The following is a 13,687-nucleotide window of genomic DNA, read 5'->3' as shown; positions in this document are numbered from 1 at the left end:
CCACCAGAAAGACAAATAAGAGAGAGAATAGTTGTTATGAAATATGACTTATCAACTATAACACGGAACGTGAGACAGCTAGACTACTATGTAGCATAATACGTAGTAATAGAATTGAAAGTTCTGTAAATATATGGCAGCCAATATAGAGCAGATGTAAGCATACTATATAGTAAATAAAGCTGAAGAAGGTGGATGATGGTTAGACCAATGTTGATCACAAGACATCAGATTTTTGTCTGTTTCTACAGGGAGAATATGAAATACTTAATTGTGTTGATAATATATCTACTTTGTTTAAAATACCAGCAAAGTGCACCAACATCTACAGACTTAGAGGACATTTCTCTCAGCAAGAAAGTGAAAGGTAATAGTTGTTCTTATCGTTCTTATTCCACAGGCACCAGGATGATTGTTCATGTTGAAATTTTAACTGAGAAGCCTGATAAGTTGATAAGCTTGTTGCATCAGATATAGAAGTGTTTTGGCTCCCACTATATGTTTAAAGGGGTGCCACAAATTTACACAGATTTGTAATTACTATTTAAAAATCTTAATCCAGTACTTATCTGCTTCTGTATGCCACAGAGGAAGTTGTATTTCCTTCTGTAGTTCTTTTCAGTTCTTTTCAGTATGACCACAGTGCTCTCTGCTGACACCTCTGTCCTTATCAGGAATTGTCCAGAGCAGGAGAGGTTTGCTTTGGGGATTTGCTTCTACTCTGGACAGTTCCTGGCATGGACAGAGGTGTCAGCAGAAAGCACTGTGGTCAGACTGAAAAGAATTCCAGAAAGAAATACAACTTCCTGTGAAGCATACAACAGCTGATAAGAACTGGAAGGATTAAGATTTTCAAATAAAAGTAATTAACAAATCTGTTTAACTTTCTGGCACCAGTTGATTTAAAAAAAAAAAAATAGTTTTCCACTGGAGTAACCCTTTAATTCCCCTAGTAGCCCTCTTCCTACTTAGGTGAACGTATGCTAGTGTGTTTTGGTAATTTTAAAGTCTAAAGCCTGTGCTATGTAGTTAAACAAATACAAAAATGAACAAATAGCCAGCCTAAATACAGTAAGGCTAGGTTTTGACTACGGAAAATTTGTAAAATTTCCGTCCGAAATTCCGCTTGCTAAAATGTCTAGTGTAGTGAATGGGTTTCCGTTCACAAATTCACACTTCGGAATTTGTGAAGCGGAAAATCCGCTTAGAAAATCCGCATAGAAATTTCCGCCTGAAGAAAGGCGTTGCTCTTTCTTCAGGTGGAAATCCGCGCGGATCACATTGCAGTCTATTGGAGACTGCAGTTTTCGTGCGGTCCTAGCGCTGACTGATTCGGCCGGCGCTGGCCGCACTCGGAATCTCCGGGCGAAAATTTTCTGCCTGGAGATTCCGTAGTCTGAACCTAGCCTAAAAGCTTACAAGCCTATATGTGTGGCCTGTGCTTAGCCCCAAAAGATACCATTATTTTGTCCAGCAGACATAGAGGTCTTTCTTGTATCAAACCATATACCTGGGAGAATATATGATTAGACATCTAGGACAGATTTATATCCCCAGGAAGTAAACAATGAAGGTTTCTGTAAAACTACAGACTAGAAAACTGTGAGGAATTGATACAGAAAATTACAAAATTATATTTTATTATATTATATCTTACTATATAATGAATAAACTTTTTTTTCTAAAACCATAATAACTCTTTACATTGTTTGTTCTTTGTTTAGCACTTTCCAAACTTGGAGAGGAGCTTGTAGTAGATGAGATAAGAAAAGCCTTAATGGGTATAAAACACATGAAGAAGATTATAGAAAGAAACGAGGCAAAACATGAAAATATACTGAAATCTCTGAAGAAAACCAAAGAAGAAAGCCAGGTAAAGAACATAACATAAGTGTCATGCATGTACAGTATAATGGAAAATGAAAGTTACATAGGTGCATGGGTACATTACATATGTGGGTGATAAGCTTGAAAAAAAAACACAAGTCCATAAAGTCAAAGATCTAATCTACTGTGTTGATCCAGAGGCAGATGTCAGTTATCACATACTACGGCTCAGCATCCTATGTCCAGATCTAGTACCCGTAAGTTGTAAAACTGTATTTTTTTCAAGAAAGGCATCTAGACCCTATTTGTACTTGTTCAGTGAGAGAATTATCACAACAATTTTGGCAGTCTCCCTGTTTTTATATTAAAGAATCCCCATCTATGATGATGGTGAAATCTTCTTTCTGCTAAATGTAGAACACTGCTCCCAACCTATGGCTCTTCAGATGTTGCTGAACTAAAACTCCCATCATGCCACCATGTCAGATGGCTGTCCAGGCATGATAGGAATTGTTATTCTGCAACAGCTAGAGAGCCACAGGGTAAGAAATACTGATGAAAAGAATGCCCCCTGTCATGGTTACAGGCTTAGGTTTGGAAAGATCAATAGACAAATCTGTATAATATCCATTCATATATTTGTACTTCTGAATGCATCCAGAAATCAATAACCTGTCTTAGGCTACATTCACACTACCATTGCGCCCCGTCAAACGGCCATCAAACTCTTTTTTTTATTTTTTTTATTTGATGACCATCATTTTGACGAAGTGCAATAGGCAACAACGGGTCCCAATGGACCCCATTATAGTCAATGGGGTCAATCAGGCGCCACTGTTTTTCAGTGAGAATACCGGGAGAAAAAGGCAGTGCAAGCAGTATTTTTTCTCCCGCTATTCTCGCAGGTGGTCCCGATGGCCCGTGTCATAACAGCAGTGTGAAAGGGTGTGGTAGCGGGGTGTGTGGTGCAGGGCAGATGTTGTTACCCTAGGGGCAGATGGCATTAACCTATTGTATTTGTGACACCAGGGCGTGGTTTAGCCTATAACCACCCGATATACCGCCGGATCCTGGGCTAGGCACAAGGGCAATAAAGACTCTGACGCCAAGTTACGGACAACGGTAGCTTTACTGAGGGTAGACTGTTGGTAAAGTCTATACGGTTCTGCCAGGGCCCAAGAAGGTGACCAGTGACGCAGAGACCTTAAGAGCTTGCTGGGACTTGTAGCAGGATTGGACAATTGAATGCAGTCCATGAAGACTTGACAGGGACTGACTTGACTCATAAAGCTGTGAATTTAGATTACTTGCACCCTTAAAATAATATTTGGTTGCACACCCTTTGGAAAAAATAACTGAAATCAGTTGCTTCCTATAACCATCAATAAGCTTCTTACACCTCTCAGCCGGAACGTTGGACCACTCTTCCTTTGCAAACTGCTTCAGGTCTCTCTTATTGGAAGGGCGCCTTTTCCCAACAGCAATTTTAAGATCTCTCCACAGGTGTTCAATCGGATTTAGATCTGGACTCATTGCTGGCCACTTCAGAACTCTCCAGAGCTTTGCTGCCATCCATTTCTGAATGCTTTTTGATGTATGTTTTGGGTCATTGTCCTGCTGGAAGACCCAAGATCTCGGACGCAAACCCAGCTTTCTGAAACTGGGCTGTAGATTTTGACTCAAAATCCGTTGGTAAACCTCAGATTTCCTGATGCCTTGCACACATTCAAGGCACCCAGTGCCAGAGGCAGCAAAACAACCCCAAAACATTATTGAACCACCACTCCACCCCATTTCACTGTAGGTTCAGTGTTCTTTTCTTTGTAGGTCTCATTCAGATTTTGGTAAACAGTAGAATCATGTGCTTTACCAAAAAGCTTTATCTTGGTCTCATCTGTCCACAAGAAAGATTTCCCAGAAGGATTTTGGCTTACTCAAGTTCATTTTGGCAAAATGTGGTCTTGCTTTTTAATGTCTCTGTGTCAGCAGTGGGGTCCTCCTGGATCTCCTGCCATAGCATTTCATTTCAATTAAATGTCGATGGATAGTCCGTGCTGACACTGATGCTCCCTGAGCCTGCAGGACAGCTTGAATATCTTTGGAACTTGTTTGGGGCTGCTTATCCACCATCAAGACTATCCTGCGTTGACACCTTTCATCAATTTTTCTCTTTCATCCATGCCCAGGGAGATTAACCACAGTGCCATGGTTGCAAACTTTTTGATAATGTTGCGCACTGTGGACAAGGGCAAATCTAGATCTCTGGAAATGGACTTGTAACCTTGAGATTGTTGATATTTTTCCACAATGTTGGTTCTCAAGTCCTCAGACAGTTCTCTTCTCCTCTTTCTGTTGTCCATGTTTAGTGTGGCACACACAGACACACAATGCAAAGACTAAGTGAACTTCTCTCCTTTTTATTTGCTTTCAGGTGTGATTTTTATATTGCTCACACCTGTTAGTTGCCCAAGGTGAGTTTAAAGGAGCATCACATGCTTGAAACAATCTTATTCTTCCACAAATTTGAAAGGGTGCCAATAATTTTGTCCAGCCCATTTTTGGAGTTTGGTGTGACATTATGTCCAATTTACTTTTTTCCTCCCTTTTTTTTGGTTAGTTCCAATAGACACAAAGGGAATAAACATGTGTATAGCAAAACATGTGTTACTGCAATCCTTTTCTGTGATAAATACTTCATTTTCTAGAAAAATTTCAGGGGTGCCAACATTTACGGCCATGATTGTATGGGGGAGACTAGCAGAGAGCCCATGGGTCACTCTTGGGATCACCTGGTCACTGGTACCTCCTGGGTAACAATCACATGACATATCACATGGTATAACTCTTAAAGCAACATTACATTTTATAAGACTTTACATAGTAAAACATATTTACAATGGGGAAACAAGTGCAGGAGGCCTTGGGGACACTGAAGGAGGCTGCCTGACAGGACAGCAGGAGCATGGGGTAACACCTCCCGTCCTGGGCCATCACAAGGGGCTTTAGTACAGAAGTCCACACTTTCCTGTAATTCCCTTGGTTGCACTTTTCTGGCCCTGCTCTAGTTTAGCCATGTCCCTCTTATATAATGGTGCCCAACCCAATATTCCAAATGTGATTTGACAAGTGATGACTAACCATGATAACATTTTTCAGTAGACCATTAAATATTTTACTCACAATAAAAGGTTGAACTTACATTATCTGCAATCATCTTTGATAGAATTTACCTGTGTAAATTCAGTAGAGTAGAAGACATTCAAAGGGAACCTGTACGGTCCCTTGGGCCTCAAACCCTGGCCCTCGGACCTAACAGGTCGGGAGAACGGCATTCCAGTGCTGTTCTCCTATGCTCTCTGTGATGCTGCATATTGTTGAAAACTACATTTAATTGCCACCGGCCGTAACTGGTTATAAAGTCACAGCAAGTGGTTGCAGTAAGCTCTTCATGCCCCCTGCAGCCAGTCAGGACTGATTGACAGCCAGAGTGCTGGGTTTCTCCCTGTACTAAGGATGTCAGTTACCATTGTCTAGGCAGGAGGGGACACGTCAAGTATGAGTATGACTTTATAAACAGTCACAGCAATTAAACTTAGTTCTCAGCTTTGTGCAGCAAAGCTTGTCTGTAAGGACCCAGGGACCTGACAAGTTCCCTATAATACATTGGGCTTTTCCTTATTTTCCTCCATTATGTCACACATATTATATATCTTTCACCTTTACATTTTTTATGTCTTTGAAGAAAATGTTATAGTTGTTTGCAATGGGGTATTCCATGATTTTTTTTTTTTGACTGCGCTACAGAAGCTGTAAAGTTAGTGTAGACCATAATATGGGCCCAGATTTATCAAACTGTGAGAGAAAAAGTGGAGAGATTTTCCCACAGCAACCAATCACAGCGCAGCTAACGAGCTCCGGTAAAGTGAAAATTGAGCTGTGATTGGTTGCTGTGGGAAAATCTCTCCACTATTTCTCTCACACAGTTTGATAAATCTGGGCCATAGTGTCTTTACCTGTGTTTGATGGCTGGTCTCACAATTCTTATGTGATCAAAATTTGTGTTGTCTCAGGCCTTTTCCAGGTTGCAGTATGACCCAAAACAATGCATCACTAGTCAGGTGTTGAAAGGGAGCATGTCTGTGCTTCAATGGGTGGAGCAACCACTGAGAATTTTCCATAGGGCTGCTGGGTGCTGTAGTTTTAGGCACAGCACGCATGGGAAGAAGCCTAGCTGTGCTGCAATGGGTGGGGTGGTAGATGTGTCGAAGGGCAATAAGTACCCTCCCATCTAGAAACAAAGGATCCTGAGTATTGTAGTTGGAGGGAGGGCACATAAAGAGTAAATAGCCACTTCACACAAACAAGCCAACAGTGTGATGAGGGACACAGAACATGGCCATTTACCACCACCACAAGCACAGGTCCTTGGGAAGCATGTCCATTGTTGGCTGACTGGTAATTAGTAAATCACCTTATGTTGCATAACCCCTTTATTGTCACTACCTTCTTCTTCAAATAGAAATGCTGTCTTATTAACACTTGTCTTGTCCCTAACAATTTTTTTTAACCACATAGGTTTCTACTGTTCTTCTGGAGGGGATGTATCATAACCTGTGCAGAGGAAAAGCGGACTAGTTGCCCATACCAACCAATCAGATTGCTTCTTTTATTTAAAAAAATAAATAAAAGAAATAGGCCTCTGAAAAATTAAAGAAGCAATCTGATTGGATGCTATGAGCAACCGGTCAGTTTTTCATATGTATAAGTTTTGATAACTCTCCCCCTTGTATTTATTACAATAAGGTATATATTATTCACAAAACCTGTTTATGGTACGTTCCCACGTACGCAGATTTGATGCGCTGGATTTGATGCACAGGATTTTCTGCTGCAGATTTCAATGTAAACTAAATGACTGAGCACAGCTTCTAATCTGCAGTTACAAATCCTGCGCATCAAATCTGTGCAGGATTCTGTATGTGTGAATGTACCCTTAAAGGGGTACTCCGGTCCTAATACATCTTATCCCCTATCCAAAGGATAGGGGATAAGATGTCTGATCGTAGGGGTCCCGCTGCTGGGGACCCCCACAATATGTCATTCAGGAGCCTCCAGCACGGCGATCGACGGCAAGTGGCGATGACATGCTGCTCCCTGGTGCGGCGATCCTACGGAAGCCAGTGTGTTTTTGACTAGCAATATCAGGGGGCTACAGTTTGGAGACCACTATACAGTGGTCTATAAACTTTAGCCCTCCAGATGTTGCAAAACTACAACTCCCAGTATGCCCAGACAGCTGTTTGGGTATGCTGGGATTTGTAGTTTTGCAAGATTTAGTGGGCTATCGTTTGGAGATCACTGTGCACTGGTCTTTAAACTGTGGCCCTCTAGATCTTGCAAAACTACAACTCCCAGCATGCCCACACAGCAGTTTACAGCGGTTCTGTGACCCGATTTTGGAAACTACACCCCTCAAGGCACGTAACAAGGGGTACAGTGAGCCTTAACACCCCACAGGTGTTTGACGAATTTGACAAACAGTTGGATGGGAAAATGAAAAAAATATATATTTTTTTTTACTAAAATGCTGGTGTTACCCTAAATTTTTCATTTTCACAAGGGAAAATAGGGAAAAAAGCCCCCAAAATTTGTAAACCCATTTCTTCTGCGTGAGAACATATCTGGATGTAAAGTGCTCTGCGGGGGAACTACAATGCTCAGAAGAGAAGGTGCGCTATTGGGCTTATGGAGAGAAAATTTTTCCAGAATTGAAGGCCACTTGTGTTTACAAAGCCCCCATAGTGCCAGAACAATGCACCCCCCCACATGTGACCCCATCTTGGAAATTACATCCCTCACGGAAAGTAATAAGGGGTGCAGTGAGCATTTACACCCCATAGGTGTCTGACAGATTTTTGGAACAGTGGTCCGTGAAAAAGAAAAAGAAATAAAATGTTTCATTTGCACAGCCCACTGTTGCAAAGCTCTGTCAAATGCCAGTGGGGTGTAAATGCTCACTGCACCCCTTATTAAATTCTGTGAGGGGTTTAGTTCCAAAATGGGCTCACATGTGGGGGGGGGTCCACTGTTTTGGCACCACGGGGGGCTTTGTAAACGCACATGGCCCATGACTCCTATTCCAACCAAATTCTCTCTTCAAAAGCTCAATGGCGCTCCTTCTCTTCTGAGCATTGTAGTTCGCCCGCAGTGCACTTTACATCCACATATGGGGTATTTCCATAATCAGAAGAAATGGGGTTACAAATTTTGGGGGGCATTTTCCCCTATTACCCCTTTTAAAAATGTAACATTTGGGGGGGGAAATGCATTTTAGGGAAAAAAAAAAATTTCATTTACACATCCGACTTTAACAAAAAAGTCGTCAAACACCTGTGGGGTGTTAAGGCTCACTTTACCCCTTGTTACATTCCTTGAGGGGTGTAGTTTCCAAAATAGTGCGCCATGTGGGGTGTTTTTGCTGTTATGGTACCTTAGGGGCTTCCTAAATGCGACATGCCCCCCAAAAACAATTTCAGTAAAATTCTCTCTCCAAAAGCCAAATGTGACGTCCACATATGGGATATTTCCATACACAGAAGAAATGGGGTTACAAATTTTGGGAGGCATTTTCTCCTATTACCTCTTGTAAAAATTGTAAATTTGGGACAGAAAAAAACTGCACCTTAGTGAAAATTCTTTTTTTTCATTTATACATCCGACTTTACCGAAAAGTCGTCAAACACCTGTGGGTGTTAAGGCTCACTGGACCCCTTGTTACGTGCCTTGAGGGGTTTCATTTCCAAAAATAGTATGCCATGTGTTTTGTTTTTTTTAACTTTTTGCTGTTATGGCACCATAGGGGCTTCCTAAATGCGACATGCCCCCAAAAAATCATTTCAGCAAAATTCCTTTTCCAAAATCCCATTGTTGCTCCTTCCCTTCTGAGCCCTCTAGTGCACCCACAGAACACTTTACATTCACATATGAGGTATTTCCTTACTCGAGAGAAATGGGGTAATACATTTTGGGGGGCTTTTTCTCCTTTTACCCAGTGTAAAAAAAAAAAACTGGGTCTCAAGGAAAATTGCGGCTGAACTTTGAAGCCCTCTGATGTCTTCTAAAAGTAAAAACATGTCAACTTTATGATGCCAACATTAATAGACATATTTTGAATGTGAATTAATATAGAATTTATTTGGTAGTCCTATTTTCCTTGCAAGCAGAGAGCTTCGAAGTTGGAAAAATGGCAAATTTTCTAATTTTTCATGAAATTTGGGAATTTTTTTAACAAGAAATGAAGCCCTGGGGTCTCCTCATGCTTCAGCCAACTACAGGCTGTTTCATTCAGGCAATATATGGTTTACTGATGCTGCTAAGCCTGGGTCTGGGAATAAAAATTTTGTTATGGTAGCACTAGCTACCCAACATCTTCGGTTTAAATTTCAGAATTCATGTTATAATCTTAGGGATTGTGAAGGCATAGTGTCTACACATGCTGCTGCCAATTCCTGGCTGTGCCATTCAGACACTATATGGTCTCCTCATGCTTCAGCCAACTCCAGACTGTGTCATTCAGGCAATACATGGTTTACTGATGCTGCTGGGCTTGGGTCTGGGAATAAAAATTTTGTTATGGTAGCACTAGCTACCCAAAATCTTCGGTTTAAATTTCAGAATTCATTTTATAATCTTAGGGATTGTGAAGGCATAGTGTTTACTCATGCTACTGCCAACTACTGGCTTTGCCATTCAGCCACTATATGGTCTCCTCATGCTGCCAACACCTCCCCACTGTGTCATTCAGCCACTATATGGTCTCCTCCTGCTTCAGCCTCATCCAAGCTGTGTCATTCAGCCACTATATGGTCTCCTCATGCTGCCAACACCTCCACGCTGTATGATTCAGCCACTATATGGTCTCCTCATGCTGCCAACACCTCCACGATGTGTCATTCAGCCACTATATGGTCTCCTCATGCTGCTAACACCTCCATGCTGTGTCATTCAGCCACTATATGGTCTCCTTCTGCTGCCAACACCGCCACACTGTGCCATTCAGCCGCTATATGGTCTCCTCATGCTGCTGACACCTCCACGCTGTGTCATTCAGCCACTATATGGTCTCCTCATGCTGCTAACACCTCCATGCTGTGTCTTTAGCCACTATATGGTCTCCTCATGCTTCAGCCTCATCCAAGCTGTGTCATTCAGCCACTATATGGTCTCCTCATGCTGCCAACACCGCCACGCTGTCATTCAGTCACTATATGTCTCCTCATACTGATGCCACCTCCAGGCTCTGTCATTGTGCTTCTCTGCGGCAGTGATTCTAAAAGCGATGCCAGTAATCTGCATGTCATTCTGAATAATAGTATTATTTCACTACCCTAGCACACTCCATATACGTGTTAGAACACAGCAAAGTGTTCTACATGTCTATTGAGGCTCTCTGGAGGCCAGAAATAGCTGTTTTTAATATAGATTTGGCGCAAATAAATTCAGATCGAAACAAATTTTTCGTCCGAATCAAATTTTTCAAAATTAGTTCGCTCATCAATAATGTTAACTGTTCCAGTTTATACTACATATTATACGAGGTGAAAACAGGCCTTTTTGAAGTTTTGAACAATTAGGTTCACACTGCACAAATTAGGCGGACTGCTCGGAAATGTGCAGTCTGCACTGCAATGCATTTTCGAGCTGATTAATTCTCATTTTTTAATGTTCATTCTTTCTTCGGACACAGGAATCAAAATTTCTGATGCGGAAACATCTGCCGCAGAAATATCGCTGTGTGTACGGTGCAGCAGAATCCCATTGTTTTCTTCTGCCCCTGAATTTCCAACAGGGATATTTTCACCAGATACCACAGACCAAATTCTGTCGTGTAAACATGGCCTTAAGTGGATGCAGCTGAAATTCCCCTTAGGCTAAGTTTCTACTTGGTTTTTTGTGAAGCGTTTTTTGGGTAGAAAAAAACGCATGAAAAAACGCATGTAAAACGCCAGTGCAATTTCCTGCGTCTGGTGTTTTTTCTGGCGTATTTTTCATTTGTGTGGAAATTGCACCTTGGCAGTTTTTTTGTGGTACCCAAAAATTGTTGGGTACCAAAAACAAAAAACAAAAAAAAAGATGCAGCAGTGATGGAAAACATTTTATTAAACAAAATGTATATATTTTATAAAAAAAATTTTATTATTTTTTAATAAAGTGTGTGTCTTTTTTTTCTAAAATGTTTTAATTTTTTTAGGTAGTACTACTACTCCCAGAATGGAACAGACTGTTCCATGATGGGAGTAGTAGTACATGTACTATAGACATATCGCCCCGGCCAAACTGAAAAATGCCAAGTGAATCTGTCATTTTGCAGTTTACTATTGAATTGCAGCTAACATCTGGACGCAGCGTTTTTTTTGCTGAAAATTGGAAAACTGGCGTTTTTATGGCGTTTTTGCAAAATAAAAAACTGGAATTCCAGCCTTACCATAGCTTGTCAGAGAAAGGCAAAATTGGCTTTACCCATTAAAGGGGTACTCCGGTGGAAAACTTTTATTTATTTATTTATTTTTTTAATCAACTGGTGCCAGAAAGTTAAACAGATTTGTAAATTACTTCTACAAAAAAATCTTAATCCTTCTAGTACTTATTAGCTGCTGAATTTTACAGAGGAAATTCTTTTCTTTTTGGAACACATATCTCTCTGCTGACATCATGACCATAGTGCTCTCTGCTGTCCTTTAAGAACTGTCCAGAGTAGGAGAAAATCCCCATAGAAAACATATGCTGCTCTGGACAGTTACTAAAATGGACAGAGATGTCAGCAGAGAGCACTGTGGTCATGATGTCAGCAGAGAGCACTGTGTTCAAAAAGTAACGAATTTCCTCTGTAGTATTCAGCAGCTAATAAGTAAGTACTGGAAGGATTAAAATTTTTTTTTATAGAAGTACTTTACAAATCTGTTTAACTTTCTGTCACCAGTTGATATAAAAAAAAAAAAAAGTTTTCCACCGGAGTACCCCTTTAAGGATACGTTCACACGAGCAGACCCACAGCGTATTTTACGGTGCAGATACGCCGCTGAAGGAATGCTGTATGGTGGCTTTACATGTGCCTGCTTGGAACAGACACATTGCGATGTGCGAGTTGCCACGCATGCGCAGTGTACTTGCACACATCGCGGCCACTACCCCTGCTCCATGAGCTAGGCTGAGAGCTGAAGCGATGTGCGAGTATACTCTGCATTTGAGCTCCGACTCACACATCGCAGTGTGTCTGCTCGTAGCGGCGTATTGCCACTCCGAGCAGGCACATGTAAAGCCACCATGCAGGGGTCCTTCAGCGGCTGATCTTCAGCGTAAAATACGCTGTGGGTCCGCTCGTGTGAACGTACACTACGGGTCAGTTCACAAAGCCTTATTTTTTGCTGCAGACTTGCTGCAGCAGATTTTGCTACCTATTGAAGTCAATGGGCAGCAAATCTGCAGCCCAAAAAGGACATGTGAACTGACCCTAAAAAACACATTTTCTACAATGGGATTTCTGATATTTTGAACAATTTTGACGACTACTGCTTGGCAACTACTGCTGATTGTCCAGCACATTTTTGTATGCCAGTTAGTTGGCTTTTTGTTGGGTAATTCGTTGGTCTCATCTTAATACAATTTGTTAACCCATGTGAACACTCCTCAGGTGTGTTGGACAGAAGAACCTGAGAGAAGGTGTAGGGAAACGCTCTGTTTCAAGGCAGTCACCCTAGGTTTAACATAATAATTGTCCAATGAACAATCATTCATTCAATATTCCTGTTTTACCCAAGTCCCAGCTGTACAGGGAAATACTGATTGGTAAAGTAACGTAAAGGAGGAAAATAGTGTTCTTTTTGATCCATAAAGCGGGACCACTGTGATCAGCTGACTGTCACAGGACCCACTCCCAGCTAATTTTAACGTGAGAAGCCTTGTTTGGCCCAAGATTTTCCCTTGTATTGGTTACTACAGAGTGAGGGTGCGTTCCCACCTGGTGTATACGCAGCATATTTCACGCTGCGCAAAATTTGCGGCAGCAGCAGGAAGTACGCTGCGGATTCCTCGCTCACTATAGACACAGGGCTTTCCAGCGGCAGCCCTATGCGTGTAGTGAGTTTTGGAGGTGGGGCCGTGTGCTGGCGTGACTATGACGCGCGCCTCCAAAACTCACTGCACACATAGGGCTTCCACCGGAAAGCCCTGTGTGTATAGTGAGTGAGGAATACGCAGCGTATTTCCTGCTGCTACTGCAAATTTTGCGCAGCGGGAAATACGTTGCATATACACCAGGCGGGAACGCACCTTAAAGGTAGAATAACATGGAGATCGTATACCCTGTCTGTGATGCCCATATTCTTTGGACAAGGCAATTGGTCAGGGGTTGACTTTGTGGACAACCCCTATTGGACCTTAGTTATATCACATATCAAAAGATCATTCAGTAAGAACAATATGTAAAAGAGGTTTCAATTTAAAAGGTTGAGTTATTACATTATTCAGAACATAATGAGAAGCATGAGCAGAGGGACTGGAATCTATTAGATATTTAGAAAATCTGCTTATCAGGTATCTAAATCAAGAAAACAACTACTTTTCTGAATAAATGTTCCATTCACTGCAAAATGTACACTTAGTAAGCAATGACCCTGCTGGATTTTAACTTACTTGTATGTAAATGTCATAGGAAATGGAATGTTTATTTACTAGCTGACTTTGCGATCACGAGAGTTCTTCTACCAGGTGGCTCGTGAGACTTTCAGTATGGTTTTGTTTGGAACAGATTCTATTTAAATAGGTAACACAGTCGACTGCTTTAAACTCTCATATTTTGATC

General features: G+C 41.5%; 1 protein-coding gene across 1 annotated transcript in view; it reads left to right on the top strand.

The window, feature by feature from the left end:
- The first annotated feature begins 258 nt into the window (after window positions 1-258).
- CLUL1 (clusterin like 1) overlaps window positions 259-13,687 on the top strand; it is a 36,188-nt gene continuing 22,759 nt past the window's right edge. The window contains exons 1-2 of the mRNA XM_056518520.1: window positions 259-367; window positions 1,725-1,873. Coding sequence (XP_056374495.1) covers window positions 259-367; window positions 1,725-1,873 — 258 coding nt within the window. The remainder of the gene's footprint in view (window positions 368-1,724; window positions 1,874-13,687) is intronic.

The sequence above is a fragment of the Hyla sarda genome, chromosome 5, assembly GCF_029499605.1.
Source record: "Hyla sarda isolate aHylSar1 chromosome 5, aHylSar1.hap1, whole genome shotgun sequence".
NCBI lineage: Eukaryota > Metazoa > Chordata > Amphibia > Anura > Hylidae > Hyla > Hyla sarda.
The sequence above is the reverse complement of the archived record's forward strand: the minus strand, read 5'-3'. Positions and strand labels throughout refer to the sequence as shown.